This window comes from Cloeon dipterum, chromosome X, assembly GCF_949628265.1.
Source record: "Cloeon dipterum chromosome X, ieCloDipt1.1, whole genome shotgun sequence".
Classification (NCBI taxonomy): Eukaryota; Metazoa; Arthropoda; class Insecta; order Ephemeroptera; family Baetidae; genus Cloeon; species Cloeon dipterum.
The window spans coordinates 4,364,723-4,384,445 of NC_088790.1; the positions used below are offsets into that span (position 1 = coordinate 4,364,723).

At 38.6% G+C, this 19,723-nt stretch overlaps 3 protein-coding genes across 4 annotated transcripts in view; 1 reads left to right on the forward strand and 2 right to left on the reverse strand.

The window, feature by feature from the left end:
* Window positions 1-440: 440 nt before the first annotated feature.
* On the reverse strand, window positions 441-5,094 carry LOC135945252 (prestin-like). Its single transcript, XM_065492813.1, has 13 exons — window positions 4,995-5,094; window positions 4,710-4,865; window positions 4,539-4,649; window positions 4,304-4,479; window positions 3,867-4,031; window positions 3,686-3,811; window positions 3,237-3,370; window positions 2,795-2,960; window positions 2,052-2,228; window positions 1,722-1,994; window positions 1,377-1,556; window positions 714-921; window positions 441-662 (listed from the first exon to the last, which is right to left on the reverse strand). The coding sequence occupies exons 1-13, from the start codon at window positions 5,092-5,094 to the stop codon at window positions 463-465; spliced, it is 2,172 nt and encodes a 723-aa protein (XP_065348885.1). The 3' UTR covers window positions 441-462.
* Window positions 5,095-5,402: 308 nt separating this feature from the next.
* Window positions 5,403-19,723, reverse strand: part of Syt12 (Synaptotagmin 12) — a 30,415-nt gene continuing 16,094 nt past the window's right edge. For both annotated transcript variants that reach the window (XM_065494769.1, XM_065494768.1), the window contains 3 exons: window positions 7,611-7,745; window positions 7,436-7,555; window positions 5,403-7,370 (listed from right to left, as the gene is read on the reverse strand). In XM_065494769.1, coding sequence (XP_065350841.1) covers window positions 7,200-7,370; window positions 7,436-7,555; window positions 7,611-7,745 — 426 coding nt within the window. In that variant the 3' untranslated portion in view covers window positions 5,403-7,199. The remainder of the gene's footprint in view (window positions 7,371-7,435; window positions 7,556-7,610; window positions 7,746-19,723) is intronic.
* On the forward strand, window positions 8,779-12,665 carry Vha55 (V-type proton ATPase subunit Vha55). Its single transcript, XM_065493517.1, has 4 exons — window positions 8,779-8,939; window positions 9,439-9,856; window positions 9,917-10,203; window positions 11,242-12,665. Exons 2-4 carry the CDS (start codon window positions 9,442-9,444, stop codon window positions 12,034-12,036), a joined length of 1,497 nt encoding a protein of 498 aa, XP_065349589.1. The 5' UTR covers window positions 8,779-8,939; window positions 9,439-9,441; the 3' UTR covers window positions 12,037-12,665.

Sequence of the window (19,723 nt, forward strand, 5' to 3'; positions counted from 1 at the left end):
AAAAAGAAATAATTTAAGAGACGCAGCAAAGAGATGTAAAAATTGATACAAACGATTGTAGGCTTTGTGTTGCATAATTACGCTTAATTAATTATTAATTCATTCAAAATGAAATATTCATTAGAAAAAATATTATAGACGCATTATTCCTTATAATTAATTTTTTTATTATATATCAACTTCTATTAACCTCCCGATTAATCTGGGGTTTTTATCGTTTAAACACTACCTAAATTTGATAATTTAATAATTTTAAGGCTTGAAAATTGGAAAATTAAATTAACCTCATAAAAATTGCAGAATTAGCAAACAATACAGTGAAAGAATTGCGAATTCTTATATATATAATGGCTCTCGTTACACAGGGAAGCTTTTTTGCACTACAACACGTACTATTTTTTATTAGATTTTCAAATGGAAAATTTTCTCGATTGTACCGATTGCGATCGTAAAAATAAAGATTTACGCAAGGTTGGCTCGATTTTGAGTGTTTTTGTTCACTTCGTTCAGTTCATATCTTCGTGCCATAAGAGATTCCAACCTCCTCCATCCCATGAGGACCCTAGCGCCGTGAACCACGGCGTCATGCACCGACGTGAACACGTGCACAGCGTCATCGCCCTCGAACAGCTTCCACTCTTTCATGCGATCAAACTCATTGTCTTTGAAACATAAATCAATTGATATAGAGAATTATTAATTATGCAAATCACCTGATCCGCCGGCGATGCAGACAGTGATGTCGATCTGCTTGTAGTCATGGGCCAGCGATTTGATCATGTCTGACCCAGCAGGGTCTATGTTGTTCATTGCGGAGAGGTCGAGGATGATGCACCAGATTCGGTTTGGATCTGCAACTATGTTGCTACTATGCTCCATGCTGTAGATTTCATAGCCTCTGTTTGGAATAACAGGTGTTTGCTGGAAAAAAGGGTGACACAATAAGGGTGGTAAATTGATAAAAAAAAAAGAATTTTCAGTATTTTCCCCGGATATATAGTCAATTTTTTGGATTTCTCTCGCTAAGCCCAATCAAACTAACATCAAATTTGATGTCCTAAGTGAAGGCAACATTAGCTATTTTTTCGAAAAAATTACTGTATCATCGAGAGACACTCTGCAGTCGTAATAATCCCATTGTTAAATTTTTAATTTAATATGAGCCAATTTTAAGTTGAATATAATTTTAATTATAATAAACAGAAGCATTGCGGCTAAAAAATTTAGCTGCGGTGGTATTTGGAATAATTCAAAATCTGACGTTTTGAGGCGTATGAATTCAGGTGGTGGGCATCAAGAGCGAAATTTAACTCCTTTTTTATAAAAACAAAGCTGTATGTCACTAAGATATTTTGGATATTTTGTATCTACAGTACCTGCTCCAATTCATTTTGCATCGCTTGCTCAGCAGCGATCGCAGCCTCTTTACGTCTTCTAGACTCTCTCTTCGGGTCGATTTCCGTCAATCTGATCACCTCATCTCTGAAACTGTACCTTGTGGCAAAATTCAAGCCTCCGCGGTAGTGCACAATTTTTAGTCCTGGCACTTCTTTTGCCTATAGTAAAATTACCAGTTTTATTTTAGTTTTGTGCACAGAAGTGTTTCAAAATTTTTTTTTTACAATCTTATTTAACCTGTGTTTATTTAGCCTTTAATTATTTAAAAATCATTCGGTATTGTTTTTTAACAGGTTAAAATCATTATAAAATCGCAATCTTACCACTTTGTATCGATCTTTGTCGAGATAGTAGTCGGTGTTGGGCACCCGTCCCAACAAGCACGTGTCCGCTTTGAGACTTTTCATGAAAATAGTGCCCGCCGAGAGAATAAATCCCATGACCAGGCCAACGTCCACGTCAAAGACGACAACCATGAAGAAGACTATCAGCCAATAGATGCCATCGATGTGCGAGCGGCGCCAGAAATCGGGCATCTCCAACACTTTTGCAAAAACGCCAAAGAGGGTGGTGACAATGATGGACGCCAAGATGGCCTGAAAAAACGAAAAATTGGAAAAAAATTTGTTAAATTTTAATAAATAAAAAATTACTTTCGGGAGTGTTTCAAAGAGAGTTGCGCACGAGAATACAACAATAATCATGAAGAGACAGGAAACGAGGCCAGTGACCTGGGTTTGGCCCTTGCAGTCCCTGACGAGCACGCTTCTCGATAGAGAAGAACTGAATGTTATGCAGGAGAAATAGGAGCCGAACAAGTTGCCGACGCCCTAAAGAAATATATTCAAAATTATAAAATTAATTGCGATTTATTTCAGCCAAAAATGGTAAATTGGCATGAGGTCAAAGCAATCTCAGCGCAATTTACACCAGCAATGAGTTCATTCCTATGGTAGATTGCCTGATAAAACATTTATGGGTTCTATATGGGACAATTTTTGGAGCACTCAGATATATCACAATCAGCAGCTCATTTCCCTCTGTGGTGCAATTAAAAAAATAAGGCGTGCTTTGGATTCCTCTCAGCAAATCTAAACGAACTATCAACACCAAATGTGAGATTAATTTTTTCTAATTTAAATTTTGGAAAAATGCTCAGGATTTTAAAAATGTGGTTTAAAATTGTCCTAAAATATGTGTGAACCTCTATGAAATTTTCAGAGTGGTGTCCATTTAAATTTTCGATAAATTCCACTGCAAAAATGTAAAAACTCAAATTTTCCGTGTTGTTAATTATTTACAACTCCAAATTTTGGATTCTTACCATCACAAATGCAACAAATAACCCCCGTAAGACTCGTAAAGTGTTTAGGGGTTGCTATAGCTATTTTCTTACCATTGCAAGTAGTTCTTGATTGGGATCAACTACGTAATCTTCCCCCTCAGCCATGACCTGTGCCATGGACATGGAAACTGCGAACGCGACAATCGACGTCACAAAGCTGTCCACCAAAAGCAGATTTAAGAGCTTGAAGTAGTGCGGCTTTATCGGTAATGGCAAACTGAAAGCAAAAAATTAACGCTGTGAAACTTTGCCCAAATTGCGTGAATTTTGATTTTGTGTGACAAAAAAGCAATTAGAAAATCAGCTAGTTTTAGGGAATTTCCGAATTAAACTCTGAATCAAAGGCCAAACATGACGAGGAGTGTATGAAAAATAAGTAGCACTAGATTTTTATTAAATAATGTTTGGCCATCTCGTACATTAAATACTTTCATATTTTTGCAAAATGAAGGAAACCCCCGCAAAAAGTCGGATATTTGCGAACTCTACTTACCCGTAGGGAATTTTTCCAACTTCACGTATTTCACAATTCTCTGGCAGGTCAAATGAAGAGGAGACGACTATACCGACCACCACTAAGATCAGCTCGATGGGGATTGGAATATGAGTATATTTTTTTAGCCACGGCTGAAATGGGCATCAAAATTAAATGATTTGCCGGGAAAACCTGAAAATTGTTTCTAGTGTGAAATAGCAAGTTGTTCCTTTCGTGTATTATTGAACATTGAACTGGATTATTTATTCGAATGTGAAATTTTTAGAAAAAATTAAGTACCACATTCACCACATTCTCGTACTCTGGTATGAATTTTGTTTTGGTTAAAAAATACTGCCTCTGCTTGTTCCAAATTTTTACTAATCCTGAGTAAATCCACGCAGTGCAGAGCCATTTCGTAAATGTTTTAGCTTAAAAATTATTTGTATTGCTGATTCCAGTCTCACCTTAAGGACAAAAGCGGTGAAAACCAGCAAGGATATAGAAATTGCCGAAATGACGATCGCTACAAGCATGGTGGACCTCGTTTCCGGCGTTGAGTTCCAAATCTTTTCAGCAATACCACCGTAGGTCTGCGGGATAAGGACTGGTTAAAATCCTAGGCTATTCGTGGCCAGATAAACTCACGTATGGCAAGTTGAAAATGCCGTGGTAGGCTTCCACGTTGACGCCGATAATCTCTTTTAATTGCAGCGTTAAGATGTGCACGCCCGCTCCTGTGAGGAAACTGCTGACCAAACCGTCGGACATAAAAGTGAAAATCACGCCCAGACGAAGCGCATAGAGTAGCAGCTATTCGCAGGACAGAAAAATAAAATTAAAATCTCAGAGATAATTGGCCCATTAGTTTACTCCGAATAACTGATGAATTTAACGAATTAAATAAAAATTGAGATATAAGATTTTATCTTGTACGACTTGTAGAGGAAGAATAAACACCAATTATGTTAAAATGGTTATAGCCAGGTTAATTAGAGAAGTTATAACCATTAAAATTGGTTTTGTTACTTAATTTTTGCACTTTTTAGTAAATTTTGAGCCATTTGAAGTTAGCATATAATTACCTGCCAAATTGCGCAGTAGAATGTCATAGATGTGGCAACTTCCATATTAGTAAACATTTCCTTGACAAGTGTATCGGTGCCATTGACTTCTTTGTAGACTTCATACACGTAGTTAGGGTTCATTGCGAATTTAGCCACAGTTTTGCCCACCAGCAAGCAGATGACAGCGAACATGCCTATGGCAGAGAGGCTTATTTCAACTTTCTAAATTGTATCATTCTGATGCTGGACATACCCATTGAGTTGTGGCGGGATGTGCTGAGCATGAAGTAGGGGATCATTGGAAATATTGACATGTACAACCCGACAGCTGGAGGAACATTTGCAATGAGAGCGTAGCCTAAGCCTACGCAGTTATTTAATTTTAATATTTAAATTTTATTAATAATTTTTAAATTTGATCTACCCTGAGGTATTTGCAACATTCCGATGGAGAGGCCAGCCACCAAGTCGTTGGGTCCATTTTTCCTCCAGTCATATTTTGGCAGCCAATCAATTATTGGAATCGTTCGCTTGACAAAGTTCAAAAGTATTTCTTTGTCGACCTGCCAATCCCCGAATTCTGGCAACAACATATAGGTTATATATTTAATCAAATTGAATCCGTCCAAAATTGTAAATATACACACACGACTGCACTTAAATTCATATCCCTGGATCGATAGTTTAAAAAATATGTAAAAAAACTCACCTCTTTCTTCTTTTTTCTCATAGTCGAAATTCCGTTGAAAATCTTCCTTTGAAATCGCTGACGGTTCATCCTTGGTCGCACTGTGTGTCGACGATTCCATTTCATCCAAGAGTTAACTTAAAAGTGCGTACTTTCCCCAAATGACATGTTAGTTTGAGGTGCTATTTAATTGTTTGTAGATCCTTTAACGATGTTTCTCTGAAGATAATGCACAGTTAATGTTTTATTTTGTCATCCAGATTGCCCATTTATTTGACAAAATTGTTAAATTATGATTAAGTTGATTTATCTCCCTATTAAATTCAATTAAAATATTTCTCACGGGCTTTTGGAGTTGTGTTTATTTTTTTCGTTATCTATATTGTCCATTCATTAAGCAATATGAAATAAATAACTATTCAACCAAACTTACTATTTTTCCATTTCTTTATTAATTTTTCATACAGTATTTCCACCAAAGGAACCAGCCCAAAGGTACAGTTCGAAAAATTCTGTAGATAATATCAAGACAATTTGTTGCTAGGGATTCCAACCGTCAATATAGGTATTTTTTCAATAAATTGACCCGCTGCTCCAGCATCAAAATAGATTTTTTGCTTTCAATCAATTGATTTTTCAGATATCAGAAACAAAGAAGGGTTTATTTTAATTTGAATTTTTCAACAATGTAAAATGGATGGGTTATTCGAGACATTTTAGGAAAATTGAGGTACGATTCTCTGTTTCGGGATGACAATAAAGACGGTTGGAAACTTGCAGTCCTTCTATAATCCTGGAAAATGTAAATAATTCATGTGCACAGATTTATTACCAATATTTTTACAGTGAGACTCTGACTTTTTGAATAAACTTTAATTAAATTTGATGAGACCAACAAATATTTGGCTTTTTCAAGGTGACACAAAGTCACCCTCCCAAATCTGTGTAACCTATAGAAATGGAAAAGCCATTATTTACCATTTTCAATTTTAATTAATTTCTACACTCTGTGCGTTTACAATGAGTATTACACATAATATTAGTTTGAACAGTCAATTTTAGACAAATAGTTTTAACTGAAAATATTTTTAAGATATTGCCAAGTAGCTGCACGCATATTTAATTCCATGTGTGAATGATTTGTTTGAGATAATTTTCCTTACCCACCCTTTATTGTCATTGATTTTCACTTACTTGTAGGAAAATGAAAGGTGTAGCCGCTTGAATGTGGAAATATCAAAATTAATATTTAAAATGCGCCTGCGTGCAACAAAATCGCCCCTGCCTCTATTATTAGAGATATTGCTGCGCGCTGACTTTTATTTCAATGTTTGGGCTGGATGTTACCTTGAGTTAATTGTATTTGTGTCTGATTTGTTCTACATAGGATAATACACTCTTCTTCATATTACATAGATTGAGTTTTGTCACTCTGTTAATATTATTTTAAGGAAGTTACACATTAACAGTTAAATTTTTGGTATCACAATGAGATAAGATTATAGTATAGCTTTTCAACGGCACGTTTTCAGTCACAGTATAATTATACAATTCTCCTAGTAATAACAAAGAATATTCATAACGTCCTTTGAAGAATAGCAGTAAAGCCCAAATATATTGGTCGAGATAATAAGGTAAAGCACGGCGCATACACCACAATGACATTGTACAGTTTGTAGTGTATCTACTTAGAACAGAATATTAATTAAATTTTTACAAGTAATAAATAACACACACACAGTTTTGTGTCACTTGAAAAAATTCAAGTAGACCATTTAGAAAAGTGATATATTTATATTTCAAGTGCAGGGTCAGTTTCTTTTACAGCATAATATATATTATAGAGTGTATTCATCCAAGGGGAGTGCACCTTTTAATCCAAAAATCATAATTTAAAAGTCAAAACTTGTTTTAAAAAATATTTCACTGTCACAATTTATTGACAGTGGTCGGAAATTTTTTAAATCTGCTCAGCGAGACGAATCTAATGATGTGCCATATTTTCAAACTTTGCATCAGCTATATAAATTTCTTCCAAAATTTCCAATTTGAGAAAATCGCGTGATTTTAGTTGAGTTTTAATTTTTTCCAAGCATGTTTTCCTTATATCAAGCTTTGTTTTGAATTTTTTGCTAGTAAACGCACAAGTGTCAACGCTTTTATTTTTCGGATTAAAAGGTGTTCTCTGCTTGTCAGTATTATTTTATAGAATATTTGGCCCACATCTCACTTCCGCAACGGGTGCCACATAGCGATGGGTTTTCTTAATGACGTTAGCATTTGGTTCCAATGTGATAATGCCTTGCCGGAGGCTTGTGAGCCAACAATCACGTGCCCGATAGGAAACGCCCGCGGCTCGCCACTGTTTTCAGCTACGGTCAGTCGCAGCTGGATAGTCTGAAAATAAACATAAAGCTCAGCAGAGGACACAAAAAATAGCAATTTAGAATCATTGTAAATACCTGTAAGGAATGAGCTGGTACACTGAAAATCATCGCCTCGTTGAAAATGGGACTCTTCTCCGACTTCTTTGTTGAGGTTTTCTTCTTGTGTACTTTTTTACCATGTTGAAGTAAATATACCTGATGAAAATGTTAAATTTCTAATTCATATTCATATAAAATTATTGAAACTTACCTTGACAAAAGGATCGCCAGTCTCGCTAGATAAGGGGAAGCGCAAATTGCGTGCTTTGACAACTACCACGGTCAACCTTTCCGCTGTGGGAAGGTAGCTGAGAGAAAACATCAACTCTCCGAATTCAGTTCCTCTCTGAAATCAACCAATTTTTCTGTTATTTTTTTCATGTAATTAGCAATAATTTTTATTTAAAATTATTTTTTTTTTAATCTCGCGTTGCCGCGTTTACAACATTTTTTGATAATTTCAGGACCCAAAAGTAGCCATGCAGTTATAAATATTATAATTATTTTTCGAAATTCTCGAAAAATTAAACGGCTATTAAAATGTTGTCATCTTTGAATAAAAACATTTTTAAAAGACATTTCTAAAACGTGTATTTTTACGCCAGAACTAATCTGACGCGCCAGGGTTTGAATTTTAACCTGTTTTAATGGTCTTGTCTGGCTCCTAGTAGCAGACTCCCTACTGCGTTAAAACAATCTTTTCGTGCGATTTCTAAACCCTCACTATATTTACCGGTTTCAAAAAGTGCCAATTTTTCACATTTTGATCCTCCATATCTAAAAAACATTTGGTTTCTCCGTCCTAAAAATTTCCAGGTATGTGATGCACACTTGGTTGACGGTTTTTTTAATTCATAAATTCAAATTTTTAAATAAATTTAACTGAGCATAAAATTTTGCTAGCCATCTAATTAGGCATCGTTTGGCACAAATTTGAAGGATCCTCTAGCTTCATTGGAACTCGAGATATTCACGATTTTGGCAGCCTGTTTCTACAAATTTCACACAGATTTCCCGGGAAATTTACTTTAATTTTTCCCGTGAAACTTGGTTATCAAGACACCCTTACATGATCTCTAAAACAAAAATAGTCATACAAAATCTTAGAGCAAAAATTTGAGAATCTGGAAACACATTCTTGGTATTCTTAATATCCTTTTTCCACTCAAAACCATTTATATTTTTCCACTAAATGTATAAAATTTTCAAGACGATCTTCAAAACAATATGTCTTGAAATTAACATAAAGTTCCGGAGTTGCTGTGTTTTAAAAAAAGGATAGAATGAAGACGTGGGTAGTGGATAGGCTGTGTGCTGGTCGGCAGTGTCATGCGTGTTGCCTATGCTGCCCCACTTTCAAAATAAGCGCCGCCCCACCAGCGCCTCGTTCGCTCAGCTGCCGAGTTAGCGCTGCTTCAACTTGTTCGGTCTTGTGATCTGCTGACTGCCTTCAGAGAATTCGGTCGGCTTTAAACAGGACTCCTGGTTGATTGCGGGTTTTGAGGGCCGTATTTTGGTCTCGTTCATAAAACAGACAGTGGTAAGGCGAATTTCTTTTCATGATTAGTTCGCAAACGCTGTGGGAGAAACGCGGAGCAGATTTTTCGGTCGTCGGGGCCGATCGATAAGGGTTCCTTCTCACCATATGTTGGCACTGCTTGGGAAATTTTAACGCTGATTTCCGTCCGTCCATAGCACTTTGGGGTCGGTTTTCCAGTTTTTCTTTGAAATACTCGGGATTTATTGTGGTTTAAGTGTTTATTGGCGCAAGTTTGACTCATTTTTTGGAAGAAAATCGCGATTTTGCCCTGAGGGCATGTTGCCATTTAAACGCCCACCTTTGACCCTACCTGTCGCACAGACAAAGTCAGAAAATTTGTTATCAGTAAAAACTCGCTAGGAGAGAAATATTTTTGATAAAATCATTCTGAAAACAATTTAGACACGACTATGTATTATTCCTATTCCTGTAATTATCTTTTCAAGCTCAGTTATAAATTATATTCTATCTCAATCACTTCTTATTTGTAATTTTTCAGACCATGTCGTTTGGAAACATTTCGAGCAGCCAGGCGAACAAGGAGCACACCTTGGCCATCACCAGGGACTACATTTCGCAGCCGAGACTGACGTACAAAACCGTGTCCGGTGTGAATGGTCCCTTGGTCATCTTGGACGACGTCAAGTTCCCCAAGTACGCCGAAATCGTGCAGCTGTCCCTTGCTGATGGAACCAAGAGATCCGGACAGGTGTTGGAGGTCAGCGGCTCCAAGGCCGTCGTCCAGGTGTTCGAAGGAACGTCTGGAATCGACGCCAAAAACACCGATTGCGAGTTCACGGGCGACATCTTGAGGACCCCCGTGTCCGAGGACATGCTGGGTCGCGTCTTCAACGGCAGCGGCAAGCCCATCGACAAGGGACCGCCCATCTTGGCTGAGGACTACCTCGACATCCAGGGTAATTAAAGAAAAAAAAATAATAAAATCAAAGGTTTATAATCAATTTCCCCTCCTTCAGGCCAGCCAATCAACCCCTGGTCCCGTATCTACCCTGAGGAAATGATCCAGACTGGTATCTCGGCCATTGACGTGATGAACTCGATTGCTCGTGGACAGAAAATCCCCATCTTCTCGGCCGCTGGTTTGCCCCACAACGAAATCGCGGCTCAAATCTGTCGTCAGGCCGGTTTGGTCAAACTACCCGGCAAGTCGGTGCTCGACTCGCACGAGGACAACTTTGCCATCGTCTTTGCTGCCATGGGTGTTAACATGGAAACGGCTCGCTTCTTCAAACAGGACTTCGAGGTGAGATTCGAATATATTATTTTAAAGGCCCCCTGAATTTTTAGATAGCCGGTAAATTGAATTGTTTGTGAGAATAATTGCAACAGTCCATTGTTATCTCAAAATTCAGATGTTCTTTCAAAACTAATTATTACACTTTGAAGCTGTAAATATTTTTCAAAATTTAAATTTCCTTGTTTTTAAAAATACATTATGTTAAAAGCAAGAGAGCGTAGCTTGTGGAGTTTGTATTTACCAACTTCAAACTAAATTATCACCTTAGTGTCAGATGTGAAATTTTTGGCACGCTCTTGCTCTTCCTGGAATAATTCAGCAAAAGAAGAAAATGACCAACGATTTTTTAATACTGATTTACAAAGCCGAAATTGTGGGGATTTTTTATTATTTCATTTATAGTTGGAAATTTTTGTCCAATCATAATGAAATAATAAGCAGACTTTCCTTAATGAGATGAATCGTTATGTTTTAAATTTTGAGAAAATCCCGTTTTTTACGCAAGAGACCAGAAATTGAACGGTTCACAGCTCCTTATTAAATCCAGGAGAATTGGGACAGACATTGGACTCAAATTTTAGAGTGACCTTTGATAAGCTGAGGGGGGGGGGGATTCCCAAGTTTGAAGCCTGGGAAAGGAGGCGTTCCCTTACCCCAAAAAATGAAAGATAGAGCGACACTCTTGATTGAGAAGAGATATCCTCTTAAAATTTAAAGTTTTTATCCTGTAGTTTTGACCCCGAGTGTTGAAATTTTGAAAAAAGAGGGTTTTGATTCTAAGGAGATAAAATATGAAGTTGAAATGATAATATTAATCATCCCAGATAACAAATATTACTTTATTTACGAACGATTTGGCCTTTAAATGTTCCTGAAGGGTCATTCTTACTAAAATTTGGTGTCCAGGAAATTTAAATAAAAATCCCTCTACAGTTTGGCTTTGTTACTCGGCCACGAAAATTTTAAATAGTCATTATACAATTCCCTTGTTTATGTTTTGGTTGGTTTGACTCTAACTAAAACTAAAAAATAATTTAATTCCAGGAAAACGGTTCGATGGAAAACGTGTGTCTGTTCTTGAACCTGGCCAACGACCCGACCATCGAGCGCATCATCACTCCTCGTCTGGCGCTGACGGCAGCCGAGTTCCTGGCCTACCAGTGCGAGAAGCACGTGCTGGTCATCCTGACCGACATGAGCTCGTACGCCGAGGCGTTGCGAGAGGTGTCTGCCGCCCGCGAGGAGGTGCCCGGCCGTCGTGGTTTCCCCGGTTACATGTACACCGATTTGGCCACCATCTACGAGCGTGCGGGACGAGTCGAGGGCCGCAACGGCTCCATCACGCAGATCCCCATTCTGACCATGCCCAACGACGACATCACGCATCCCATTCCCGATTTGACTGGTTACATCACCGAGGGCCAGATCTACGTTGACCGGCAGCTGCACAACAGGCAAATCTACCCGCCCGTGAACGTGCTGCCGTCGCTGTCGCGTCTCATGAAGTCCGCCATCGGCGAGGGCATGACCCGCAAGGACCACTCAGACGTGTCCAACCAGCTGTACGCGTGCTACGCCATCGGCAAGGACGTGCAGGCCATGAAGGCCGTCGTCGGTGAGGAGGCGTTGACCCCAGACGACCTGCTCTATCTGGAGTTCCTCGGCAAATTCGAGAAGAATTTCATCACCCAGGGCAGCTACGAGAACCGCACCGTCTTCGAGTCGCTCGACATCGGCTGGCAGCTGCTGCGAATCTTCCCCAAGGAGATGCTCAAGCGTATCCCGGCCAACGTGCTCGCCGAGTTCTACCCCCGCGACTCCCGCCACAACCAGAAGTAAACAAAAAATATACAAAAAAAATCCCGTCACAGCAGGCATTCCATCAGGTCTCGCACTAGCTTTAGTCGTTCGAGTTATCGTTGTTGTGATATACAAGCAAATCAATATAATTTTCTGTCCATAGTCCAGTCGAATTTTGCGTTTGTAAATTCTGATGTATAATCGTGTATTATAAAAAAATAATACAATAAAATCCACTCCGGCCTGCGTGCTGTTTGTCGGTTCTTGGGTTGTGCGCAAACGGAAAAGATTGATCATTCCATTTACTAACATGTATGAATGGTTCGTGTACAATAATGATCAAACGTGATCAAATAATAAATAATTCGTTCATATTTTTTCGGTGCGATTATGTAGATACAGATGGAAACTACTAGTGTTTAATTTTAGCGCCCTGACCGGTTTGAATTAAATAATATATATCTTAATTCCGTTGGAACTCATATCATTTAGTGACAAGCGCAAAGATTGTTATATTACGAATTCTACGCTGCTGCGTTGTTTGGAAATTTTTGATGTTGACCACACTTGTTAAAATTCAGCGGCAAGATTCAATTCCAGTATGTATCATAATATGATGGAAAGTATTGTTTTCGCATTTACCATGCAATAAAGAGAAATATGATGAACCCTTTGTTTCATTACTCAATATCCTTTATAATTATGTCCAGGAAAGGGGTTTGAGGTTTGGGGGTTTGCCGAGTTTTTGATTGATAATGTGACAAAAAAGAAAATACAATATTTCCAGTCAGGAATTTTTGTTAAGTGTTTTTTTTTAATGAAATAAATTATTAAGGATTATTAAATTAAAAAAAATCGTCTTCAGCAAATATTACACTATTTTGTTCGTTTGGGTTCGTTGAGCACGTTTCAAAGCAATACTGACTGGGCAAAGCGCGGTCGGGCGCATTTCCAGGACTGCGGTGGCGAAAAAAAGCCACGGGCAAAATTCGTTAATTTTCACACCAATAAACTGAACGCACAGTCGTATGAGTCGTACATACATAACAGCCAGGCTGCAGAACCTGCCTGACGTGCTGATAACAAAGCAAGGCGAGTGCCTGTTAACCCGCATAACTCGCCTTTTTGCCACGAGGAGTTCTCGTAAAAAGCAGAAAACGCGCCACAAAAGATATTTTACGCACGCTATCCGAGTATTATGGATGGTTCAAATGAAAATCTCTTGAAAAACGCAGATAGGGCTTGTTTGGGAATATCGATATTAAATGGGGAAGGTGAGTTTTAAAAAGCTTTCTATATCGTATAGTCTTCGATAAAATCTTTTTATTTTGAGGTATGGTGTAATCGTTTATAAAGTCTCAACAGAGCAGGGAAAGGCTGTTTATATAATTTGTCCAAAAAATTACTTTGTTCAAAAAGCTTCCATGCTTAAAAACAATAAATTGAAACTTGAAAACGAAAAATTTAAAGAACACCACTATTTGTTTCGTCTCGTTAAACGTTGCCTATACGAACCTAATTCCATCTAAATTGAGCAAACACTGTATTTTTCATAAATTTTGAAATTTGCGATCTTAATAAAGCCAGAAAATCGCAGTTCAACGCATTTTTAAGCATTATTCAACATATATTATGGCCATAAAAATGCGAAGGATTTTTTTTATTTTAACTAAAACCTTGAAGAGGCTGGAACCCATGTTCCGCATTTACATTTTAAAGAGGTGCGGATGAATATTTCAGTGGTGAGTGCACACCGCGAGCAAACAGCCCGACCGAGCGCAGAATAAAGCAGGAACCCGAGTAGATTAGAGTGTGTCGGTATATCTGCTGCTAACAAAGGCAGCCCAGCCGGGGGTCGGACGGATTCGCACACATGAGCAAAGCGCGCGCACGGTGGTTCGTTCGTTTATTCGCGTTCGTCCTGCTCTGCTCGCTGGTTCGAGGTGGCAATGGATGGAGGCTGCGTACGGCCTGATGAAGCCACTAAATCTCGCAGCATCTCGGCCCACATGGGACCTAGTGAGTCGCACACACGAACTGCCTCCCTCCGAGAGGAAAATTGCGAGCCAAGGGGTAGGAATAGGTGGCAACAGGGGCTGAATCATGACAGTGGCACTTGAGAATTCGAACTGTCCGCTGCCGGAATAAAAATGAGCCGGGAGGGCCGTTATCGGAGGCGGGAAATGCGACTTTAAAGCGATCGCATGACCGGATTTCTGAATTTTAGACTAATTTTTTTCATAAAAATATTCGACTATAGTTATAGATGGTTTTAAGAGTATTGGTTTTAAACACCAAACAAACAAATTTGATATTACAACTCAAAAAATATGTTTTCATTACAAATGCTGTTTGGCATAGAGTAATACCTCAAAAAAAGTTTGTTTCAACCTTATATTTTCAAAATACCTTAAATCATCGGAAAATACTCAAAATTTTGGTTCAAAAATTTTACTGAATATTCTTTGAGTCTACACCATCATCAAAAGAGGATTTGAGACAGTTTCATGTGAGTGACAAAATTGCTACAAATTTCATTCTCCATGGTCCTGCGGCGATTATTATGGTACTTCAAGAGCCGTTGGAATTATTTCCGCGCCTACTGCCAAGAAAAGAGTAATTTTCTCGCGCAAATGGGGTCAAATTTAAAAAGCTGAATGAATATTTCCACGTCTAGCAGCGGTTCTGACCTGCAAAAGTCGTCTGAGACGTTTATAAGCCTGACGTTTTTCCTCGATTTATCCTCGCCTCTCTTTGGTCCCAGTTGCCTGCTGCGCCGATATGATATTATGCTTGCTTTTTATGGCGCGCTTTCCTTCGTTCATGGCGGCTTTTCGGAAGGCTTACAAAGAGGTGCGAAATTTATAAATATGTATATAGCGGGTCGCCGTCTTGGAGGAGCCAATTAATTTGCCGGTTTTCGCTCTTGGCAGTCGACTGACGAAAGAAAAAACACAGAATTTATGAGGGCTTCTCTTCTTTTATGGTATATTTTCCTTAAGAACTTCCAAGATGAGATTTTCAAATCCAATATCTCGCAGAGGGTGGAAATCACAAACTTTCTCAGGTCACCTCGGTTTTCATGCATACGAAAAATATATATATGTATATCCCCCAATAAAGGTATTTTCAGTCACGGTTCGAAGTTGAGTTTTTAAGATTTTCTTCGTAGAATTAAAATTTATATTAAATTAATTGATTTCCTAACTTGTTGCTGGGACATTAATATTATTTAACGAAGGTAATTACAAATTTTTGGATTTTTAACCCGAATTCGGATAGATCTATAACGATTGAAAATAATTATTAACAATAACTGTTTTGGGCCGGGTTAGAATCAATGATCAACTCCTTGTGAGTTCCAAGGGGAGATTTTTGAGTTCTTCCATACCAAAAATTAGTATTTTGAGCACAATTATTATTGGCTTTGAGTAGCATCTTGTTGGATTGCGAGATAGAGAACTCAAGATACCCTTCCAAAAACTATTAAAATTACAATTTTTAATCTATATTCTAATTTTTACTCAATTTTTCTTCAAAGTTTTTAGCAAAACAATTAATTATAAAATTAAATATGGGTTGGATAAAATAGATTCCTAAAATATATTAATATTTTTTTTTATTAAATTTTGTAACAGTACTAAAAATGTATTCGGAATAGTATAAAAATTGAGAAATACATAAATTTTTTTCCCAGATTGTTGTCTGAATTTTATGCTGAAATCTCCTTATAATAAAAAGTCAACAATATGTATGCGAACTACCTATAGGAAAATTATTTTAAGTGACAGTTAAACTTCTTTTCTTTGTTAATACATTTTGTGAGATCAAAATGTGTAACCCGAACAAATTTTGCTGAAATTGGACAAAACCTCAGTATCTGTTTTGATAAAAACAACCACTTGAAACGCACAATTTCACTGTTGATAATTTTTGCTCTACTAAATACTAATTTTGCGCTTGAAAGGAAACAAAAACAAACTAATTTAGAGAGAAAAATAACCGGAATTCTATTCAAAGACTAAGTTTTCATTCCGTCCGTTACAACTAACCTAAGCTCTGCGAAGTGGCAGAATAAATTTTAATTGCAATCTCTCACTACAAAAAATTAGATTTTTCCTAATTGCTCAGCTAAAGAAACATAATATGAGCCTCTGCAGAGTTCAAATTTTGGTTGTGATGAGGCGGCCAGCTCGACTGTCGAGCAAACAAACTCTGCACTCGGCATTTTTCATCAAGCTAATTTCTACCCTCGGGACCGCTGGAAAAGGGCATAGTGATCAATAACACACTTTTTTAGCGTCGCAAGTGCCCCTATGTGCTGTTGCTAAGCAGTGATTATGACCGGATCCTTTTTCGGATGGGAAAAGGTTCAACTGCTGAGCAGCGAGACAAATGAAATATTTATCAGGAAGGTCAGCGAAATACACACGCTCCAGCACGCAGAAGTAATGCGTTGGGTCGGACGGAAAATGCGCTGGAGAGAAAAGAGAGGCGCGGGCACTGGGCTGCAGTGCGCCACTCGCTTTCGCCACCGCCGCCGCTGCCGCCGACGACGACGACGAAATAAAACGCGAAGCACTCTACTAATATCGGCCGCAGCCAGAGCGAGTAGAGAATGTGAATAATACTCGTGTTTCGCGTTCGGAAAATGAGCTGCCTGTGCGCCTTTTGTACGCTACCGGCGTCGTCAACGATGACAACAATGTTGTGTCTGTGTTGTCAAAGGGGGCCGCGATATTCTAGTTTGCAAACAAGAGCAAATAATGCGAAATGGCTGTCGCAGCGCAAGGTAATTCACACGCGGCGCCAATGAAGCGACTTTGCTGCCGTGTAATCACTTTTTGCTCACAGCTGGAGCCGCCTGCAATGTTTACCACCGCTTGATAGTTCGTCGTATTGATCTGCACGCTAATGTGAGCCAAGCGAATTTCGCGTACATCCGAGAGCAAATAATTGAGAATGCTTAATTTTAGCCCATGCAAAACATTTTTTACTATCATACCTGCAGTTTGTCTGAAGGAAAAATAACAGAAAGAAACGCTTGGTTTGAGAATTGACAATAAAAGAAAAGTGCAAAATCGAAAGATCCGAAAACATTTTGTCCGAAACTTGTCAATAAACTGAAAGACCCAGAAATCCACAAATCGATGATTATGGCCACTGCACAATTTTGCCTTCTGAGTCCATATAGCAGATGGATCATCGAGTACGCAAAGGAGAAGCACATTTTCGGGACGCTCGAATGGTTTTCCATTACTTTGAGAGACATTGGAAAAAAGGATGATCCGCATTCGTTCAGCGTGTATATAATATAGGAGAAAGCACAGGACAAACAATGCCTTCGAGGCAAATCAAATTGCCTCTAATCCAAATGTTTGGTGTTTTCTACGTAATTGAACTTGAAAATTCTGAATAACCTAAATATTAGATCATGCCCTCGAAAACTAACAGTCATAACCTGGCTGAACAGCCTCAGAAATGAAAGAAGATAACCATGAGGCTTATTTGGGTTGGCTAAACAATCTCCAGACACTACGAAACTTGAAGATGGAGAAATTGCTGTCAGGGGTTTCCTCCAGAGACTTCAAACAAAAAATCCCTTTATTACCAGCCGTCAGAAAATCAGCCAAAGAAAGTCAAGAAAGGCCAACTCCAACCCATGATTCTGATATTTTATTCTAGACAAATGTCTTTTGACTAATTCTGCAAGCCATGCAGCCCACTGTAGGAATTAAAATATAAAAAATATGAAAACTCTCTCTCTCTCTCTCTCCACGCGATTTCCCCGTTTATTCTACCGTACACAGTATCGGCTTCGCAAATCGAGAAACAGTGTCAAATTTCCCGATTTTCAATCACAAGTTATCTCCGTATCCAATATTTGCATCTCCCGAAAGGTTTGTCGCTGAAGGCGAATCAAACAACTTTGATCAACAGTCAATTTTGAAATCCGATACGATCTTACTCAGGCGCATATGGGAGTCGCGCGTGCGAGTGTGTATGAAATTCATGAGAGTTGTATTGTTTGTGAGCTGCACACTGCGAAGTTCGATTTACGTTATCGGTTTGGAGGCAGAGTACAAGTGAGAAAAGCATCTAGAGACACAGGAAAACGCACCGGCAGCTAGCTGCTCTCACTCTAATGAAATTCTGTCACCAGAGATGGTGAATTAAACGACATTCCTCGGCGTGCTTGCAGTATAATTATTAAACATTCTCTGTAAATTGCGCGGGGAAGTGCTAAATTTTTCCTAAGTTTCTGGCAAAATCAGCTCCAAAGTTTTTATGCTAATCAAGCGGCGAGCATCAATTGTCTCCTCAAGTAAAATCACAATTTAAGGAATTTTTCCTCTGAATCATCAAAGGAAAACAAACTTAATTTCAATATTTCCTGTTACAATCCACTTAAATTAGACGCGCGCTCGATTCAAGAACCACGAACCGCAAGAAATGAGTGGTGTGATATGTGATTCGCGGTTTCGACATTTCCAGCGTTGAAATAAATCGTCTGAAAGGTTTCGTTTTCGCAAACGCCCTTCAGCAATCTCAGCTGAAAGTAACAAACAACCGTCTACAGATGTAATCATTTATCTCTCCGCACGCATATATCGCTGCAGGCAAGAGGAGCAGCAGGCAAAAACAGCTAGCGTCTAGGCCGAATCGATTTTTCCCTGTCACAGAAATGCGCTTTTTTATTGCGGCCGACGCGTCTCTCCGGAACTTTGTCAAAAGTTGCTCTGCGATAGAGGGAAATTATTTAACGTGCTGTGATTTTCCCTTATTTCCGTCTGCAAAGTTTATTTATTGTCCACGAAAGTGAAAAATGGTGTCGGACCAGGTATGAAAATTATTTCACAAACTCTTATTTTTCTTCTGGTCATATATTCGGCCAAAAAGGAAAGTTTCTAGGTCGTAGGGATGGTCTAATTAATTCCTTCTTGCGTAGAAAGTTTGGCAACCGGCAGCTTGCCGGCGCCTCCTAAATTATGCAATTTGCCTAGCGCTAGAGGCACTTCCTGCGGCGCCACTGCTAAGTGTCTGTTATTTTATGCGACAATTACTAGAACTGCTGATGATTTAATTACGAATTATACAGACCGCAAATGCCTCGACTTTGCCTGCAACTCAGTGTACGTGGCAGTGGAAATAATACGTTTAAAGTTCATCAACACGCACCAATGAAACACGCACAAAATTCTGGAGTTTTTCTTTGTCGATAATTGAAAAAGACACTATTAGGTTCTGATTTTAGGGATATTATTTAATTTGTTTTTGGACATTCATGATGTGAATTGTGTGGAAATGTTTTAAACGAGCAATGAGACTTTGAGGAAAATTACCAATAATTTCGAAATCAATTTAAATTAGAGCTGGAATTTCATTTGTGGCAGCACGAAAAAATTCCTGAGAGTTGGATTAAGATTAGGCAGCTGAATCACTCAGTCTAAATTTCAATACGACGTGCCGAAAATAAGCGGAAACGTAAAAACTGTTAATTTTACCGTTAATCAGAGACGAGAGCGGTTCTCTGATTGGACGCAGCTCTGGCCTAAGACCGAGACAGCAGCGCCACAATGACAGCCAGCGGAAGCGAGTCAACGGAAAAGTATAACCGCGTTGGCCGAGAAAATTTAAATTTACTCTCGAGCATTCATCCTAGGCTTTTTAAATTTTCAATGGTTTTAGCCACAACGAAAAAATGAACATTCTGAATGCTGATAAA

Excerpts from the sequence above, each read along its gene's own strand:
- LOC135945252 (XM_065492813.1), bottom strand. The coding sequence starts at position 5,094 with ATGGAATCGTCGACACACAGTGCGACCAAGGATGAACCGTCAGCGATT. Across the intron at positions 4,480-4,538 it reads ATCCCGCCACAACTCAATGG|GCATGTTCGCTGTCATCTGC; the intron begins GTATGTCCAGCA and ends TCTCTGCCATAG. Across the intron at positions 1,557-1,721 it reads ACAAAGATCGATACAAAGTG|GCAAAAGAAGTGCCAGGACT; the intron begins GTAAGATTGCGA and ends ATTTTACTATAG.
- Vha55 (XM_065493517.1), top strand. The coding sequence starts at position 9,442 with ATGTCGTTTGGAAACATTTCGAGCAGCCAGGCGAACAAGGAGCACACC. Across the intron at positions 9,857-9,916 it reads GGACTACCTCGACATCCAGG|GCCAGCCAATCAACCCCTGG; the intron begins GTAATTAAAGAA and ends CCCCTCCTTCAG. Across the intron at positions 10,204-11,241 it reads TCTTCAAACAGGACTTCGAG|GAAAACGGTTCGATGGAAAA; the intron begins GTGAGATTCGAA and ends ATTTAATTCCAG.